Genomic DNA, 20,081 nt, shown 5'->3' on the forward strand with positions numbered 1-20,081 from the left:
TGAACACAATTAAAAAACACTTTTTACACAAATAAGTCAGATCTAAATAATTGGAAAAACATTGAGCTAATAGAATGAAAATGACAATTTCACCTAAATTAATTTACTTATTCAGTGCCATACCAATCAGACTACCAGAAAGTTATTTTATAGAGCTAGAAAAAAATAACAAAATTCATCTGGAAGAACATAAGGTCTAGAATATCAAGAGAGTTAATGAAAAGGAATGCTAGGGAAGGTGACGTAGCCGTACCAGTTCTTAAATTGTATTATATACCAGATCTTAAATTGTATTATAAAGCGGTAATACCAAAACTACTTAGTACTGGCTAAGAAATAAAGTGGTAGGTCAGTGGAATAGGTTAGATACACAAGACACAGTAGTCGATGACTATAGAAATCGTCTGTTTGATAAACTCGAAGACCCCAGCTTCTGGGATAAGAACTCACTATTTGACAAAAACTGCTGGGAAAACTAGAAAATAGTATGGCAGAAACTGAGTATAGACCAATACGTCTGATACATTATAGCAAAATAAAATCCAAATGGGTACATGATTTAGGTATAAAGGCTGATTGTAAGCAGATTAGAGGAGCAAGGAATAGTTTATCTGTCAAATTTATGGAAAATGGAGGAATTTATGACCAAACAAGATGCAGAACATTATGAAATGCAAAATGGATAAATTTAATTACATTAAATTGAAAAGTTTCTGCACAAAGAGAGAATCAAATAAACTTTAAACTCTAGCATTTTTTCGTTCTGCAAGCATTTATTGTCTAATATATACCAAGCATTGTGCTGGTACGCAGAGATCTTAGTAAAATAGTCTCTGCCTTCAAGTTATATTGTCTTGGGAGGGAGGCAGGGAACAACAGGAGCACAATTAGATAGGCACACAATACATACGAAGGAGAAGAACCAGGAGGGGAAGAGGAAGTATCGTGCAGGACATAGTCAACAGTGTCAGATATGTACTTTTAATTTTTATTTTTAATCCTTGTCAGTCAGTGGAAAACTAGATCAGGCCAGAACCAGGAAAGCCCATGTCCTTAACAGAAAAGCAGAAAATTTCTGAAGGAAGAAACCTCAGTGCATGCACAGAAATATCCATATGTTCTGGATGACATAAACTTCTATGTAGCAGACTTGGAGAACTTCAAATATGGTAGGGACCTCAGAGACCATCTAGTCTAGCCAGAACAAGTTTCCTCTATAGTATCTCCAACAAATTTCTAACCAAGGGTCCCACTGCCTTCTAATGCTTGCTGTTTCACTTTTAGATAGTTTTAATTATTAACTCAGAAATTTTTTCCTTATTTCAAAGCAAATTGCTTCTCTGTAATTTCCACACATTCTTCTAGTTGTGCCCTTTAGAGCTGAGCCGAATGAGTCTAATCCCTCTTCCATATGTTAGCCCATCAAATACTTGAAGACATTTTCTGTATCTTTCTTCTCAAGTTCTGTGTTCTCTAGTCTAAACATCCCTACTTCATTCGATTCTCATAAGACATTATCTCAAGGCCCTTTTCCATCCTGGTCACTCTCCTCCAAATGCCCGCATGCTGTCAATGTTCATCCTAAAACAGAGTCCAGAACTGAAAACAGTGCTAAATATGTGATCTGACCCTAGCAAAATATAGTACTTCAGTCTTCTTAGACCTAAACATTGTACTTTTCCTAATGAAGTCAAAGAGAGGCAGCAGCATCATATAGCAGATAGGGCTGGACTTGGGGTCAGAGAGACCTGTGTTTAACTTCCTTTCTGACACTTAAGTGGATGTATGGTCTTGGGCAAATCAACCTCTGTGTTCTGCAGACAGCTCCCTAGAATTTAGATGATAGCATTCTGGTTGGGTTTCTGTAGAGTTAAAGCCAAACAGGATTCTAGGGATAATGTAGTGTAACTCTCCCATTTAAAAGAAAAAAAAAAAGCCCAGTAAAGAGAAGTTCAAGGTGACATCCTGGGTTAACTACAGGAATTTGTAATTTGCTGAGCTGCCATTAGTGGTCTTTGAAAATCACAGAGAATAGGAAATGTGTCACAAGGCTACAGAAAAGCAAATGTCATAAACTTTTTATAATGAAGAAAGAGGGTAAACACTTCAAACTGTAATCCAGTGAGATTAATTCTTATAAAAATTCTAGATTTTTCATTCAGAAGATGGTTTGTAAGGATTGAGACCTGCTGCAAGTTAGTATAGACCTGATCCTGCCATAATACCCTCATTTCCTTTTTGATGGAGCATACTAAGTAAGATTTGGTAGATAAAAGAAATGCTGAAGATACAATATACTTGGATTTTAGCAAAGTATTGTCAAGCTTTCTTATATAATTCTGTTCGACAGCTGGAGGAACGTGGGCAAGATGATAAGTATTGTTTGATAGCTTCAGAGCTGATGTCGCCATTTGGATCTGTTCTAAGTTAGCAATGGTCACTAATGTGCTTCCCCTTTGAATATTATTCCCATGCATCTACATTTTAGTTATCTTGAGTTATACATTTCATATCCATTTACAAACATGTAAGGACAACAATACAGAGAAAAGATTATTATTTTACACATGAAGTATCAAAATTTTATTTGTAATGTCCTCCCCAAATGAGAAAAAAACTCTCAAGCCTAGGTGTATTCACAAGCAAATTATACCAAGCATTTAAAGAAAAATTAATTCTAGTACTGTGTAAACTGTTTGGAAAAAATATGTACAGAAGGGATCCTACCAAATTCCTTTTGTGACATAAATAGGTTTTTGATACCTGAATCAGGGAGAACAGAAATAGAAAGGAAAACCATAGGCCAATTTCCCAAATGAATATTAATGCAAAAATTTTAAATAAAATACTAGTAAGGTGATTACAACAGTATATCACAAAGATCATACACTGTGATCAGGCTGGGAATGCAGGATTACTTCAATATTAGAAAAAAACAATAAGCCTAATTGGCCATATCAGTAACAAAAGCAAAAATTATGATTATTTCAATAAATGCCGAAAAATCTTTTGATAAGGTATGACACCCATTCTTATTTAAAAAAAAAAACCAAGAAAACAAAGAAATAAATGACTTAAAATGATAAGTGATTTCTATTTAAAGTCAAGAACAAGTGTTGTCTATAATGGAGATAAATTAGAAACCTTTCCAAATAATACTGAGGTAAAGCAAGGATATCCATCATCATCATTATTCAATATTGTACTAAGTGTTGTAGCTAGCTATAACAGTAAGACAAGAACGAGAAATTGAAATGTAGGGAAATTGAAATGTAGGCAGTGAGGAAAGAAAACTCATTTTTTTTACAGATGGTTTACCCAGAGAGTTCACTTAAAAACTACTCAAAACAATTTACTACTTCTTCAAAGTTGCAGGATACAAAATAAACCCAAATAATCATCAGTGTTTCTGTATATTGCCAACAAAACTCAGCAGGAAGACGTAGAGAAATTCAGGTAAACGAAGACAGTTTAAAATGCTTGGGAGTCTCCCAGCCGAAATACGCACAAATGTGAATACAATTGCAAAACACTCAAATACAGATGCAAATGGTATGAGATGTATTAATTGCTCATGGATAGGCTGAGCCAGTATAATATAATGACAATACTAGCTCAGTTAATACTTATTTAGTATCATATCAAACAAACTGCCAAAAGATTACTTTATAGAGATAGGAAAAAAAAGTAACATTCATCTAGAGGAACAAAATGTCTAGAATATCAAGACAATCAATGGAAAAGAAAAAATGGACAAGAAAGTGGCCTAGCAGTACCAGTCTTCAAACTATACTATAATAACTATAATAGCCAAGACAATTTGTTGCTGCTTATTTTGGTTAAAAAATAGGATCTGGTCAGTAGAACAGATTAAGTACACAATATACAAAAGCAGATGAGCACAGTAGACTAGTGTTTGATGAACTCAAAAGATCCCAGCTACTGGGGCAAGAACTCATTATTTGACAAAAACTACCGAGAAAGCTGAAAGGCAGACAGGAGTCATACCACATGATGCACCAAGATGAGTTCAAAATAAATACATGATTTAGACATAAACAGTGATACCAAAAGCAAATTAGAGTAGCATGGAAGAAATTGCCTGTCAGATCTACAGATACATGAGTTCATGAACCTAACAAGAGATAGGGAGGTTTATGGGAGGTAAAATGGGTAATTTTGCTTACATAAAATTTAAAAGTTTTTACACAAACAAAACAGTGTGACCAAATTAGAAGAAACTGGAGAAGATATTTTTATAGCAGATTTCTCTGATAAAAGTCTCATTTCTTGAATATATGGGGAACTGAGCCAAATTTATAAGAATAAGAGACAACTAATCATCAAAAGAATATGAACAATTTTCAAAATGAATCATAGATATCAATGGTCATATGAGAAATGCTCTAAAGCACTAATACAGAAATGCATATTAAAGCAACTCTGAGATACCACTTTATACTCATCAGATTGGCCAAGATGACAGAAAAAAGGAAAATAACATGATGGAGGGTATGTAGGAAAATAGGTACACTGATGCGCTGTTGGTAAAGTTGTGAAGTGGTCCAAACTTTCAGAGAACAATATGGAACAAAGCTATCAAACTGTGCATATCCTTTACTCAGTAATACCACTAGTAGGCATATGCCACAAAAAAGATTAAAGAAAAAGTGAAAAGACTCATGTGGGCAAAAATATTTATAGCACCTCTTTTTGTGGTGGCAAAACAAATTGGAAATTGAAGGGATCTTCATCACTTGATGAATGGCTAACCAAGATATGGTGTATGAATGTGATTAATTATGCTGTCAGGTGATGAAAGCGGTAGATTCAGAAAAGCCTGTGAAGATTCTTATGAACTGATACAAAGTGAATTGAAGAGAACCAATGGAATAATTTACATAGCAACAGTGATATTATAAAGTTAATCAGTTTTGAAAGGCTTAGTAACTGATCAATACAATCAACCATCCAAGTTCTAAAGGACTCATGAGGAGAAATGCTCTCCATCTCCAAACAGAGAACTGATGGACTTAGAATGCAGGTTGTGGCACCTTCTTCTCTTTCTTTTATTTTTTCCACAAGACTCTTCTAATGTAGAGACACATATGACATGATATATGGTTGATGGATATCGAATCATAACTGTTTCCAGGTCATTCAGCACTTTGGAGATAGAGCTTTCTCCTCATCCTCTGTGTTGTGCAGTTGAACCATACAATTGGGATGGGAAGAGAGGACACACTGGTGAAGGAAATGGTTAGTGCTGGTGTTCCCTCACCGTTCCTTAGAGTGTTATCAGTAGTATCAGTGGATGGTTCACCTTTCAGTACTGAAGGGTTAACCATAGTTAGCCTCATTTTGAGTAATCCCAAAGTCATATAACTTTTAACCTTGGAGTTTTAGAAAAGAGAACTTCCATTTTTAAGTATTAATGGTAGCTGTTTATTTTTCTGCAATTGCATTTGCCATTTTGTTTCCTTCTGTACTACTTAGGCAAAGTATTTAGAACTAAATTATTAAACCAGAATTAATATATGTAATTTCTTTTGTACTGCTCTTTCTTTAAAATAGCCCTTTCAGTTAAATAGAATTTGATCCTGTAATTAAAGCCTACCGTTTCCTTTCTGTGATGTTTCATATTCTTTTTTTTAAAGGATCAAAGTAATAACGAAATTATGATTGGTGTAATGTCAGGAGGAATACTAATTTACAAGAACAGGGTACGAATGAACACCTTTCCATGGTAAGAAATTCTGTTATTGCCTTTTCTTTTACATTTGTATCTAATGTTTGTTGGATTTCAAAAAAAAAATTCCCTCTAATTTTTTTTGTTCAGTATTTGATTCTTACATGTCAGTTGAAACTTGTGTTTAACCACATTTTTAATTTCCAACATGACTAGAAAGTTGAAGTGTCTGTTGAATCTGCTTCTTGTCATCAGTCCAGCCTCTTGTAGATCCCTTTTAATCATGTATTTTTCCTCTCAATAAACTATTTTTTTGAAACTACACTTATAGATTTTTTTCTTGATATCCTGTGGTTACATCTGTTGAAGTCAATATAATACCATTAAAAATGGCTAATCTTAGTCATATATATTTTCTGCTATCAGTTAGGGAGTAGGAAAATCACATTCACAGAATCACCAAGTTCAGAAAGGACCTCAGAGATTGTCTATTTCAACTCATACCTAAGTAGGAATCCCTCTACTACATCCCTAGCAAGTGCTCATCTCATCTTGAAGGACTGTGAAAAGGAATTCACTATATACCAAAGCAACCCATTCTATTTTTGGGTAGCTCTAATTGTTGAAATTTTTCTTGCTTCATGCCGAAATCTTCCTCTCTGCAGCTTCAGCCCCTTCGTCCTAGTTCTGCCTTGGGGTTTGGGGATTAGAACAAATCTAATCCCTCTTTCATATAAGTTTTCAAATACTTGAAGACAACTAACAGATCCTTCCCTAAGTCGTCTTCTTCTCCAGGCCTAACATCTCTAGTTCCTTACATTCATTCTCCAGGTCCCTCATCATTATGGTCACCTCCTTCTGGATGTACTCCAGTTTATCTACATCCCCCCTAAAATGTGGTACCCATAGTTCTAAAATATTCCTAATACAGGTGACCAGAAGGAAAAAAATAGAACTGTTGTAAGCCTCTTGAGTGTATGGGTGTATCTGACCCTCTGCTTCTTAATGTGAACTGAATTTGAGGTGGCTTCTTTTCTGTTGCAAGCACTGTACTGTTGTTGAGTCCTATTGAATTTATAATACACTGGAAGCACTGGGTCTGTTTTCTAGACACTGCATATTTGCATTCCCATTAAGGGTGCGCTCTCTCTCTCTCTCTCTCTCTCTCGATACGTGTATGTGTGTGTCTGTGTGTACGTGTCTGTGTGTGTATGATTTTGTATTTGTACAGTTAACCTTTTTTTAATCCAGATGTAAACTTTGCCTTTTTTCATTTGATTTATTTTGTCATCTAGCCTCTCAAGATCTCTTTCATTCTGATTGTAATCCAGTATATTAACTATCTCTCCCTACATATCTACTTTCTCTAGCTTTTTATCAATAAATTTAATTAGTGGAATAGAACAGATAAGCAAGATGTAGAAATAAGCACACAGTGACACACATGTAACATAAAACAAACTAGTAGGCAAGGGATGCTTTAAAAAAAAGCAACTTCTGGAGAAACTGATGAAAAATAGATTTACTTCAGCATTTTGCTGAATTGTAATAAATTGTAATTTATTATTGTAATTATTATTATTGTAATAAATTTCTAGTGATATGTAATCTAAATGCAAAGTTATACCATTTAAAAATTAGGTAATAGAATGTTATGTCTTTACCAGATAGGAATAAGGGAACAATTCATAATTAGGGAGATGTTAAAAGACAAAACACAAAATCTGATTGTAGAAAATAGAAAAACTTCTACACAAATGAGATCATTTATCTAGAATCAAAAGAAAAGACATAAGTATTCAATGATTAAGAAAATACATGATGACAAGCTGTTATGATTTCAGTAACACTTTTAAGTGACTTAGTATTTTATTAAGCATTGTACCATTTTCATTTATAAAATAGTAATACATGTATATGTAAAACATTTAATCTTCCAAAGAAGTTTCTTTATTTATTATACTGAATCTTGATGCATCTTTTGTTAGTGCTAAATAAAAATAATGCCAGTAGCTAACATTTATATAATGCCCTAAGAAAAGATAGTTAAAAACACAACTCCTTGTTCTCAGTGGGGAGGTAGGATGGAGATTGGTGGGCACAGTGAGTACAGAATGTTCCATACTTTAACAAATACAATCTTTGTGTTGCTTGGTTTTGCTTAATTGTTTTTCTTTGTTAGAAGGGAAAGTGGTGGAGGGGGATGGTATTGGGAAATTATTAGCAGAAAAAAAGCATCAATAAATCAAAATAAAGTCAGAGCCTTGAACTACTAGGTTAGCTCTAAGTTGTTTTCTAACTCTAGGTTAAATCTTGGGTGTGTATAATTTTTGGGGGGGTGGGATTGTAAAGGATAGAACACAAAAACTAAAACTGTGAACATTTACATGAATACATGGACATACAGACCTTTAAGACCAGAGCCCTTTCTACTGTGCAACATAGCATATATGAATACATAAATACAAGTATGTTGTTCAGTCTCATGTCTGACTCTTTGTAACTCCATGCATCATACTGTCCATGGAATTTTCATGGCTAAGATACTGGAATGATTTGTCATTCCTTCTCCAGTAGATTAAGGCAAATAGATTAAGTGACTTGTCCAAGGTCATACAGCTAGTAAATGTCTGAGGCCAGATTTGAACTCAGGTCTTCCTGACTCCACACCCAATGCTCTATCTACTGGGCTACGTAGCTATCTCCATATAGAAGTATATATCCTTTGTTGTTCCTAAAGATTTAAGGTTTGTGTTTTTCTCCGTCTTCTGTTATGTTATGTCTGGGAACTTGTGTCCACACATGATATGACGGAAGAAATGCCCCAATCCACTATGACTCTCCAGCTGTAAATTCCATGCCTTATTTATTAACTTCCTTATAAACTTTATAAACTTAGCTAAAAGCTTCATATTTGAAGGAAGAAAAGCAATGTTCTCCCCCCCCCCCAAAAAAAAACAACATAGAGTAGAATTCTTCTTATGCAAACTTTAGCTCATTTGCTTCTTTCAAAGATACCTTTGAGTTATTTGCTGGTATTCTACCCTTTGGAAATATAGATACTCACTATAAATATAAAATTAATGTTATCTTCAGTGTGTGTCTGTCATTTGCTGAAGGTCCCCCAAAACTAGATTTTTGTAACATTGGATCCTTTTAGCTCTTAAAGAAATTTTAGTGATATTTACAACTGTGTTATAATACAAGGGACAGTCTTTTGTTGGCAGTGGTTCTGTTTTGTGTCTTTTTGAAAAACAGCTTGGATCACAGATCTGCATGCACATACAAGAACTTTCTTCTCATTAAAATTGTACATTAGGGGAAAAGTGGTATAAGAGTAAATTAAAATGGTTTTGAAATGTAAGTTTATTTTTTTTAATAGTCCAAGTATTAATCTTGTAAGCTACAAAATCTCAAACTTTATATTCAGTAATGTTTGTGATTTAGAATGTTAGAAACACTCATGGGCATTTTAGAAAGTCTCTAATATATTTTGGAAATTGGTTCAAACCCTTGCACAAATTGCAATATCAAATCTGAATCTCATTTATGATTTTAGTAGCCCATATGCAATTATGAACTTAACCAAGTAATTATTTTCCTTTACTTTACCGTAATATTTTACTCAATTCATAAGAAAATGTCAGCCAACAATTGTTTTGTCAATATCTTTCTAAACAATATTTTAGGAATACAATGAAGCAAAATGTTTTCACTTGCATTTTGTTTTTGTTTTTGAGTTTTTCTCATGGTTTCTCCCATTCATTTTAATTCTTTTATGCAACATAACTAATATGAAAATGTGTACAATAAGAATGCATGTGTAGAACCCATATAAGATTGCATGCCATCTCAGGGAGTGGGGGAAGGAAGGGAGAAAAAAAATCTAAGACTTATGGAAGTGATTGTAGAAATCAAAACAAATTAATAAAAAAATTAATGTTCTATTAAAAATGTATTGTGAATAGAAACGATTCTTTTTTGTGGTAACTTTCATGGAATAAACCTATTCTTTTCATATTTTAATCATTTTGGGCATATATGTCTTGAATACTTCAGTTGAATTTTTTTTTATAGGTTGAAGATTGTAAAAATTTCATTTAAATGCAAACAGTTTTTTATTCAACTTAGGAAAGAATTGGTAAGTACCAATCTTGTCTTGTCAAATCAACATAGAAATTATTATATATATTTTTAGAGAGGAATTTAGCCATTTTCGTATTATAAACTTTTCCCATTTTGCTAAGTAGACGAGGCTTATGTATCTGCGTTCCTATAACTTCTTTTGAATGAATTTATATATAAATTTTAAGTAGTGATGCATTTGAAAATCATATCAGGCATATATGACTTCAAATAAGATTCCTTTTGGTTAGGACATGATATTTATTACTTAAACATGTTTAAAGATAGCTGATCCTCATTGGATACACTTTATACTAATGAAATTACAGATTAGATAAAAACAACAAAAAGTCCTTAAAAATGACAGCGGATGCTAAGATTGACAGTTATTTGACCATCTATAAAGATTTAATGTTGATAATCTAAATATGATGACCAAAAAATTGACATACTTTGGGCGGGGGCGAGGGGGGGGAAACAAAACCATACCAGTATTGATATTCTCATGAAAAACAGAAACTGGGTGGGAGATCGAGAAGGGAAATTACACATATGTAGTAAATGCAAGAATTACTCACAAATTTTTCCTCAGAGACATAATCCAAGGAATTTGATATGTTGGTTTCATTTTGTGCCTAGGGGTGCTCTTGGCCATCCTTGTAATAAACATAAGCCAAAGGAAACATTGGGAAGAAAATTGCAGTTTGTGTCCTAATATCTGTTACAGGTGATAAAGGACAGAAATTCTATATAGAACTTGGCAAAATTCTTCAAATCAAGTCAAATGTGCTTCCTACCTTTAATGTGACAGTGAACATATGGAAGGCAACATAGTATAACAGAAAGTACACTGGCTTTTGAGTCAGAGGACTTGGGTTCAGATCTTGGCAGTCCCATGTACTGCATCTATGACGTTTGGCAAGATCTTTCCCTTTCTAAGTCTTATTTTCCCTATTTGTAAAGTGAAAAGATTAGTCTAGATTACCTCCTAGGTCCCTTTTAGCTGTAAATCTGTGATCTATGAAGAATTTGAAAGTATGGCTCAGATTTGAGAAATTTAAGAGGCCAAATACTTGTAGACTAGTCAGAAGCCTCACATCTGTACGCCGTAGCTATGTCCTTCCAGAAAGAGTTGGCAGGTGCTAGACATAGCAAAGACGGAATGACGTTACACACAGAAATGAATTTGATTATATGTTAATAGAAAAGGAATAATGTATTATTGTGGAAGGGCTATCAAAATCAACTACCTGTTTACTGTTAGACAGTTATCTAGATAAAGCAAAAGTCAAATTTAAACTCAAACTAGGAAAAAAATTAGAAAAGTTCATTAATTTAAACTGGACTACTTAAATAAGCTATATTGATATTCCTGTAAATGGGAAATAGAGTAAGTCATATATATATAGCAGTCTTGATTATCATCATTACCCTCAAAAATTAACCAAGGAGAGCTTAGAAATCACCTTAGCCAGCCAACCCTTGATTGCCTTTCCATTCAAAGTTATAGAAGCCAAATACCACATCAGTTTTTTAAATACAAATTTGTTTGAATTCATCGGTTAAATTAATATCCCAAAGAGATGGCCCAGAATACATCAGTATCTCTCAGTATCTCTCCACTCATATAAACATATGTATATATGTGTTCTTGCCTTTATAAAAATCTTTATAAGATTTATGTATGCATGTCTTAGGTGTGAAAATATGAAGAAAAATGGACAGATTTTCACAAAGGATTTTTATTATGGTAGATCCATCTTTGTAATGACATAATTGACTATAAGGCGCAGAGAATATAGGAGGGGCAAGATAGTGCACTTGAAAATATTTGAAATCAAAGGACCTTGGTCTGAATCTTGCTTTTGCTTATTTATTACCTTTGTCACTTTAGGCAAGTTCTTTTAACCTCTCTAGGCCTCATCTTCCTCATCTGTATAATGAGCAGTTTGAACTAGAAGACCTCTTAACTTCTAGCTTTAAATCTGTTAGCTATTTGAGAACATAGACAGAGGTTACTCAAAATGAAGAGGGAGAATGGACAGATTGCATTCATTGCCAGTAGAGGGAGGAATTATATTGTGAAAGTCAGATATTCCTTTGAATGTTACCTGCCTCATACATGCTGACCACTATGATAAAAATTGAATTTTAATTATAATAATTTGTTTGGCATGAGATTTTCTTTCCACCAAAAAAACCCTTTTTTTGTTATGGTTTCAGTACAGAGTTTTCCCAACTAGCCTGTTACTGTGTAAGATTCCTTAAATAGATTACTTTCCCACTCAAGGACATAAATGGTTCCATCTACATGGTTATTATAAAAGGGCATTAATGTGATTCTTTATAGCATCAGTTTCTTTGCCGTGCTTTATTCAGATCACTTGCTTTCACTCAGTTCTTGGATTGGTCGCTTCTCCAAAGAATCTCAGCCCTGTCCTATCTTGCATTTAATGTAGATAGACTCAGAATGAGAAATCAAATTTTTATTACAACTAAGAAAGGACTTTGTGATAAAAGGTATCAGATAAGAATTAGAATCATGTAACACATCTAGAAGGTCAGTTAGTCTGTGCCCTATATTTTATGGATGTTAATAGGAAAACTGAAAGAACAAGCCAACTCTGCATTGTGTTTGGTCAATACTATCCTTAGAGGAGACATGGCTCATTATTACAGCATCAGAATAGGAGTTTTAAAAGAACACGGTATTTTCCTTTAGTGTGTTGATTTCCTGTTTCAGCCAATAGATAGATCAAAGCCGCATAAAAGAATGAGTGCTAGTCTTGAGGTCAGAAAGTACCTAGGTGGAAATTCTACCTCCATTCTTACTAGTTGAATAGCCACAGAGAAGTTAATAATCTCTGTGAACCTCAGTTTCTGCATATTTCAGTATGTGACCTTGAAGAAGTGACTTGACATGACCTCGGCCTCAATTTCCTTATTTTTAAAATGAGGATATTGGTATGAGATTTCACCTTCACCTCACTCACATCAGACAAGCAAAGATGATTTAAAGGGGAAAAAAATAAAATAGTAATTATCAGAGAAGCTGTGAGAGGATAGACACACTAGTATGCTGTTGATGGAGCTGGGAATTGGTTCCAGAATTGATTCTGGAAAACAGTTTGGAAATTTAAATAGGAAGTCACTAACTAGTATATATTCTTTTGACCTACCAAAACTACAATTAGGAATGTACCACTAGGAGGTCAGAGACAGAAGGAAAAGCCTTATATGTTCAAAAATATTTTAGCAGCCATTGTGTATGTGAGAGAGAGAGAACTGGAAATAATAGTTACTCATCAATTACAGGATGTCTAACAAATTATGAGACATGAATACCATGCAATATTATTGTACAGTAAAAAATAGGGAACATGAATTCAGAAAAATATGAAAAGATAATGTGTGAACTGAAATAGTGAGGTGACCAGGTCCAGAACAGCAAATTATACTTTGACCAAAATAGTGTGAAGGGAAATAACTCTGAAATACCTAAAAATATTGATCAAAGGAAAAAAAAATCTATCCTAACTTAAAAAGGCTGGTTACCAGATGTAACCTCATTTATCTTCATATATGTGCTTACTAAGTGAAGCACTAATGAGTTAGTAAAAAACAGTTGATTAAGCACAATATGCCAAGAACTGTTCTAAGAGCTAGAGATATGAATAGAAAAAATGAGACACTTCCTGCTCCCAAGGAATTTACCTTTAAATTGAGACGACAATACATTTAAAAGAATTCATCTTTAAGGCTGAAGAAAATATCTGTGATTATAAGCATTCTGTGGCAAGGTAGGTGACTAAGCCCATTGATCTGGAGTAAATAATAGTAAGGCAGTATGGTAAGACCTGGCATACCGTAAGACACAGTGGCAATGTAAATGGAAAGCCTTGTGGTCCTCCATGTCACTGGAAGAATTGTAATTGTTGAATCAATGTAAGTGTCATCCAAGTAAAGGGAAGAATCTTGTTTTACTATGTGGCCATCCAAATGGTGTGTGAGTTGCACAGGTTGTCAGAAGAGCAAAGTGGGAGAATAGGGAAAGGTGACACCCACTAGCAGTGGCTCTTCTTCCCTGGTGCTCTAAAAGCTTGGCTGTAAATCCTTCTAAATTATATGATATTAATGTTTATTATATTTTGTCAAGTTGTTTTATGTTTTTGGGTGGGGGGGTTCCTTCCCTACAGCATGAATCTAGAGAAACATTACTGGGATTCAATATGGTGAATTATAGAGCATGTAAGAATTTGTGGAAAGCATGTGTAGAACATCACACATTTTTCCGTTTGGATAGACCACTGCCACCTCAGAAGAATTTTTTTGCACATTATTTTACTTTGGGTTCAAAGTTCCGATACTGGTAAGTACTACTTTCATGATTGATGTTTTTTATATTAATTGGTGGGTTTTTTGGAAGTCAAATTCTAGTTTACAGTAGCATATAATGTTCATGGTACCTGGTGATGTTAACAATATAAAAATCTTATTTATGTAAGTTTTAGGCACAGATTTTTGTCCATCTCAGCATATCTTTGTCAAGTGGTATATAAGCAAGGATGCTCATTATCACCACTGTTATTCAGTAGTGCACTAGAAATGCTGGCTATAGCAATAAGAGAAGAAAAAGCAATTGAAGGAATTCGAATAGACACTCAGAAATCAAAACTTAATCAGTCTTTGCAGATGATATGATGGTGTATATACTTGGAGAATCCTAGAGAATCAACTGAAACACTAGTTGAAGTAATTAACAACTTGTAAGATATAAACTCACATAAATCATCAGCATTTCTCTATATTATAAACAAAGTTTAACAGCAAGAGATAAAGAAATTCCATTTAAAATAACTGGACGATATCAAATACATGGGATTCTAGCTGCCAAGATAAACCCAGGGAACTATGTGAACAGAATTACAAAACACTTTTCATATAAAAAAGTTCTGTTTTAGCAGTTGGAAAAATATTAATTGCTAATGGGTAGTCTGAACCAATATAGTAAAAATGACAATTCTGCCTAAATCAGTTTACTTATTCAGTTCCATACCAAACCACACACAAAAAAGTTATTTTATAGATCTAGAAAAAGTAATAGCAGTTTGTCTAGAAGAACAGAAGGTCAAGAATATCAAGGGAATCAGTGCGGGAAAAATCAGTGAGGGAAGGAAGCTCTACCAGATCTCAGGCTCTATTCAAAGTGGTAATCATCAGAACAGTCTGGTACTGGGCTCAGAAGTAGAATGGTGGTTCAATGCAACGACTAGGTACACAGTACACAGTAGTAAATGACTACAGTACTTTATTGTTTTATAAACCCAAAGATCCATGCTTTTGGGACAGGAATTCACTATTTGACAAAGACTGCTGGGAAACCTGGAAAGCAGTTTGGCAGAAGCTAGGTAGGGACCAATATCTCACACCATATACCAAGATAAAGTCGAAATGGGGAAATGATTTAGACATAAAGGGTAATACTGTAAGCAAATTAGGGGAGCATAAAATAGTTGAACTGTCAGATCGGTGGATAAGGGAAGAATTCATGATCAAGCAAAAGATAACATGAGATGTTAAATAATTTTGATCAAATTAAAAAGGTTTTTGCACAAGCAAAACTAATGCAGCCAAGATTATAAGGAAAGCAGAAAACTAGAAAATTTTTAGTGTTTCTCTGATAACAGCTTCATTTCTCAAATATACAGAGAACTGAGTCAAATTTGTAAGAATACAAGTCATTCCCCACCTAATAAATGGTCAAATGATATAGGCCGTTTTCAGACATATGAAAAAATACTCTATATACAGTTGGTTGAAGAAATGTAAATTATAACAACTCTGAGGTACCACTTCGCATCTGTCAGATTGGCTAATATGACAGAAAAGGAAAATGACAAATGTTGGAGAAGACGTGGGAAAATTGGGACACTAATGCATTGTTGGTAGAGTTGTGAACTGGTCAAAAACATCTGGAGATAAGTTTGGAACTATACTCAAAAGGCTATCAAACTGTACATATCTTTTAATCCAGCAATAGTTCTAACTAGTTCTGTATCCAAAAGAAATTTAAGGAGAGAGTAGGGTGCTATATGTAGAAAAATATTTATCTCAACTCTTTTTTGTGGTGGTAAAACTATGGAAGTTGAGAGGATTGCTCATCAATTGAGGAAAGGCTAAATAAGTTGTGGTATGTTGTTCTATTGTGCTATATATAAAAAATAATGAACAAGATGCTTTTAGAAAAACCTAGACTTACATGAACTGATGCAAAAGGAAGTGAACAGAAGCAGTTGAACGTTGTAGCTGCAATATTGTAGGATGATCAATTGTGAATGACTTATCACTTCTCATCATTATGGTGATCTAAGGCACTTCTTAAGGACTTGTGATAAAAAATGCTGTCCACCTCCAGAGTATACTGATGGAGTCTGAATGCAGATGGAAGCATACTTTTTAAAATTTCTTTTTTCCTTTTTTTATGGTCACTGTTTTCTTTAACAACATGACTAATATGGAAATATGTTTTGCATGACTGCATATGTATAAGCTATATCAAATTGCTGAAAAGAAGAGAGGAAGAAAAAGAATTTAGAACTCAATTTTTAAAAAAAATTTATATGTAAATGCTAAAAAATAAAACGTTTTAGAATTTTTTTCTTAAAATGGAACTACTGATCCTCAAATTACTCTCCAAAACCAGTCTCAGCCCTATATGAAAATAATATCTGATAACTTGTTTATAATGATTGGGAAATAACCATACATGCTAGAAAAATACTTCCACTTAAGTCTACTTTTATTGTCTGCAAAAACAAAGCCTAAATTATAGTAAAGATACAATTAGTCATTAACATTCTATTTGTGAGTGCCATTTAGTTTTCAAACCATTTCAAGCAAAAAAAAAGTTAAATACAGAGAGGGAGGAGGTGAAGGAGGGAGAGAGAAAATGTGGAACTCAAAAAATTTTTAACATGAATGTCAAAAATTGTCTTTACAAGTAACTAGGGGAAAATAAAATATTATTTTTAAAAAGAAGTTAAATGTGTGATTAGGCAAAAAACAAAACATCACAAACTATTATCTTGTCATAAACGTCTTCATCTAAAAGATAGATGACCATTTGAATATGTTGAATGGGCATAGGTGCTATATGTCATAACTGAAATACAGTAATCCCTGAGTTCCTTTCCAACTCTAATATTTTTCTTGTCTTAAAATATTACATATATCATTATTATACATATGTGATGATATATTTTATTATTTGTATATTGTATATGCATATATTATAAAATATTAAAATAAAAATAAGATATTACTGTGTTTATAGAGCAAGAGGGAAAAAAATTCTAATTTGAATAAAAACCAATACTAGAGATATGGAGGAAAACCTAATTCTCATATCTTTAAATATGAATGGAAACTCCACAATCTGTTGCTTACAAAAAACAAAGACAAAGATGAAATAAAAATGAAGAGCTGGGGGAAAAAATTTACTCTCCATCAGGTAAATTCAAAAAAAAGGGGTTTGGAATTATGCTGTCAGATGAAGCATAAACTAACATTCAAAACATGAAAAAGATAAACAAAAAAACTAAATTTTACTGAACGAAGCTACAGAAAGCAAACCCAGTATCAGTATTAAACTTACATGCTACTAATGCCATAACATCTAAATGTATAAAGGAAAAATTAATTGAGCTACAAGAAGACAGAAACAGTAACAGTGGCTTGAAATTTCATTATTCCTCTCTAGATTTTGGATAAATCTAACAGAAAGATAAAAGGTAAACTATAGAACTGAAAAAAATTGCTATAAAAACTAATTGGACCACTACAAGAAATATGTATTTCTCAGCACCACCTGGAATTTTTATAAAGTCTGACTGTACCAGTAACACGGAGATATTACAAACACATGTAATAGATTAGAAATAGAAAACAAGAAAAATAGTAATCAGTTCAAAGAGTGCAAAGAAAAGTCACAGATCCATATGGAGACTTTAATAGTGAATTCCTAAATGTTGAATGGCTACAGAAATAATAATTAGGTGAAAGAAAATTATAATGCTGAAACAACATAACAAAATTTCTATGATGTAGCTAAAACTGTTCTCAGGAGAAAAATTATATACCTACAGAGATATATTGACAAAATAGAAAAAGAGGATTAATGAGCTATATTACATTTTAAAAATTAGCCAACAGATAAACCTAAATTAAGCACAAAAGAGGATGTTAAAAATTACAGAAAAAATAGATAAGCTGAAATCCAGAAAACTATAGAAATGATGAATAAAACTAAAAAAAATAAAACCAAAAGCTGGTTCTCTGAAAATAAATTCTAGTAAAACTAATAACCCTTTAAGACAATCTGATTTTAAAGAAGACTACAGAAAATCAACAAAATAACTAATGAGCAAGGTGAAATCGAAAGGAAATCAGAACCTGTCGTATGATGTTATATGCTAACAAAACTAAGAACCCCAAATATAGGAATACCTTCAAAAATGTTAAGTACCCAACACCAACAGAAGACCAGTTGGAGATCTTAACTCACTTTCAGCAAAGGCACCAAGTTGTAAAGGAGTTACTGGAATTGGGGGAGAAAAAAAAAAACTGTTTCTGAAGTTCCACAGGAGAATTCTATCAAATTTTTAAAGAACAGTTAGCTTCCATACTATATGTTTATTTTCAAAAATTGAGGAAACATCGTACTGTGTTCCTTTTGTGAGAGTCCTAAAACCTAAACCAGAGAAGGCTAACATACAGGACAACTGTAGGCGTATGTCACAAATGAAGATGGAATAGAATCTTGTAAAAATGGATTACTGCTGTTCATCTAAAAAAATCATCATGCCCAAGTTGGAGTCATAGTAGGAATGCAAAGATGGTTCAGCGTCAGGAAAAGTCAACATAATTGTTTTAAAAAACCACAACATTCAAAACCACGTAATTATTTTGATAGATATGGGAAAAGCCTTTGACAAAGTACCATACTCATTTATGGTAAAAACCCTACAAAGTATGGTAAGAGAGGGACCTTTTTTAGTATAAAAAATATCTGAAACCAAAAGCAAGCATGATGTGCAACAGAGATAGACTAGAACCTTTCTAGTAAATACAGAAGTAAAGCAAGGGTGTTTACTTTGCTATCTTGGTCATGCTTTGAACTCTTCCATGTTTCATTTTTTTATCTAGAGATAATCTATCTTCCTAGAATAATACGAAGTATCAGCATCAAATAAACTATTAATTTTAGATCAACTTAAGATAATAACCCATGGTTTTAGTTAACCAATCTCTGATTCCCACAGACTCTCAAACCTTTCCAAAACAAATTGTTTGCAAAAGGTGAAGCAACTTTAGCTGTCTCCATGGTGTAATTAGGACACCCTGAATCCAAAAGAAGTTGGTTTTTTTTTTTAATGACCAGAAAACTCCCTGCAGTTTTTGCTTTTCTTTCTCATATGAATAAGCAGAGTGATAATATAGTACTTGGTTGTTAAATGAAGTAAATTCCAGATTTTATTTGTTTTGTATGTAAAGAAATGTTTGCATAAAACCTTCAATTCTCAATTTTCCATCACTAGCTTTATCTATGAATTGTCATTTGAAAGAATAGCATAAGTATATCCAGCAACCAAATACTATATTACCACTTTCCTTGCTCATACTCCAAAGAAAAGTGAAAATGATGGGGAAATTTGAAATGAAAGACACTGTTGCAACCTGGTTTTAAATAAGTTTTTTTTTTCCCAGCCCACTCATGTTTATGATTCATTCTGTCCTTGTCACTGCACGTTTTATAAAAGAACTAATTGGCTTAGCTATATTTGGGTCACTTAGTATCATATGTTTGTATATTCTTACTAAAAAAATCTGAGACATTTGAAATGATAGAATTATCAGTTGAATAGTACTGTGCATAGTCATTATTTTTCCCATTATCATGTAAATTTGTTTCTTTTAGTGGGAGAACAGAAGTCCAGTCTGTACAGTATGGCAAAGAAAAGGCAAACAAAGACAGAGTATTTGCAAGGTAAGGTATTGCTATTTTAGCCCTTAAATGAAAATTATATTATACTTATAGGACCATCATTTCTTTCAGCCATTCCAGAAATCTATAAATTAGCAGATATTTATTGAGCACTTGCTACTTAGAAGGTATTGTGGATGACTTGAAGAAGTATCATCTGTCTTCAAAGAGGTTTTGGTCTTACTGAAAAACCAAGATACCTGGGGGAAAAAAACATGGGAAATT

General features: G+C 33.2%; 1 protein-coding gene across 7 annotated transcripts in view; it reads left to right on the top strand.

The window, feature by feature from the left end:
• Positions 1-20,081, top strand: part of PTPN4 (protein tyrosine phosphatase non-receptor type 4) — a 229,992-nt gene that overhangs the window by 146,543 nt on the left and 63,368 nt on the right. For all 7 annotated transcript variants that reach the window (XM_072613348.1, XM_072613351.1, XM_072613349.1 and 4 more), the window contains 4 exons: positions 5,658-5,746; positions 9,767-9,830; positions 14,011-14,183; positions 19,791-19,859. In XM_072613348.1, the coding sequence (XP_072469449.1) occupies positions 5,658-5,746; positions 9,767-9,830; positions 14,011-14,183; positions 19,791-19,859 (395 nt within the window). The remainder of the gene's footprint in view (positions 1-5,657; positions 5,747-9,766; positions 9,831-14,010; positions 14,184-19,790; positions 19,860-20,081) is intronic.

Source organism: Notamacropus eugenii, chromosome 5, assembly GCF_028372415.1.
Source record: "Notamacropus eugenii isolate mMacEug1 chromosome 5, mMacEug1.pri_v2, whole genome shotgun sequence".
Lineage (NCBI taxonomy): Eukaryota > Metazoa > Chordata > Mammalia > Diprotodontia > Macropodidae > Notamacropus > Notamacropus eugenii.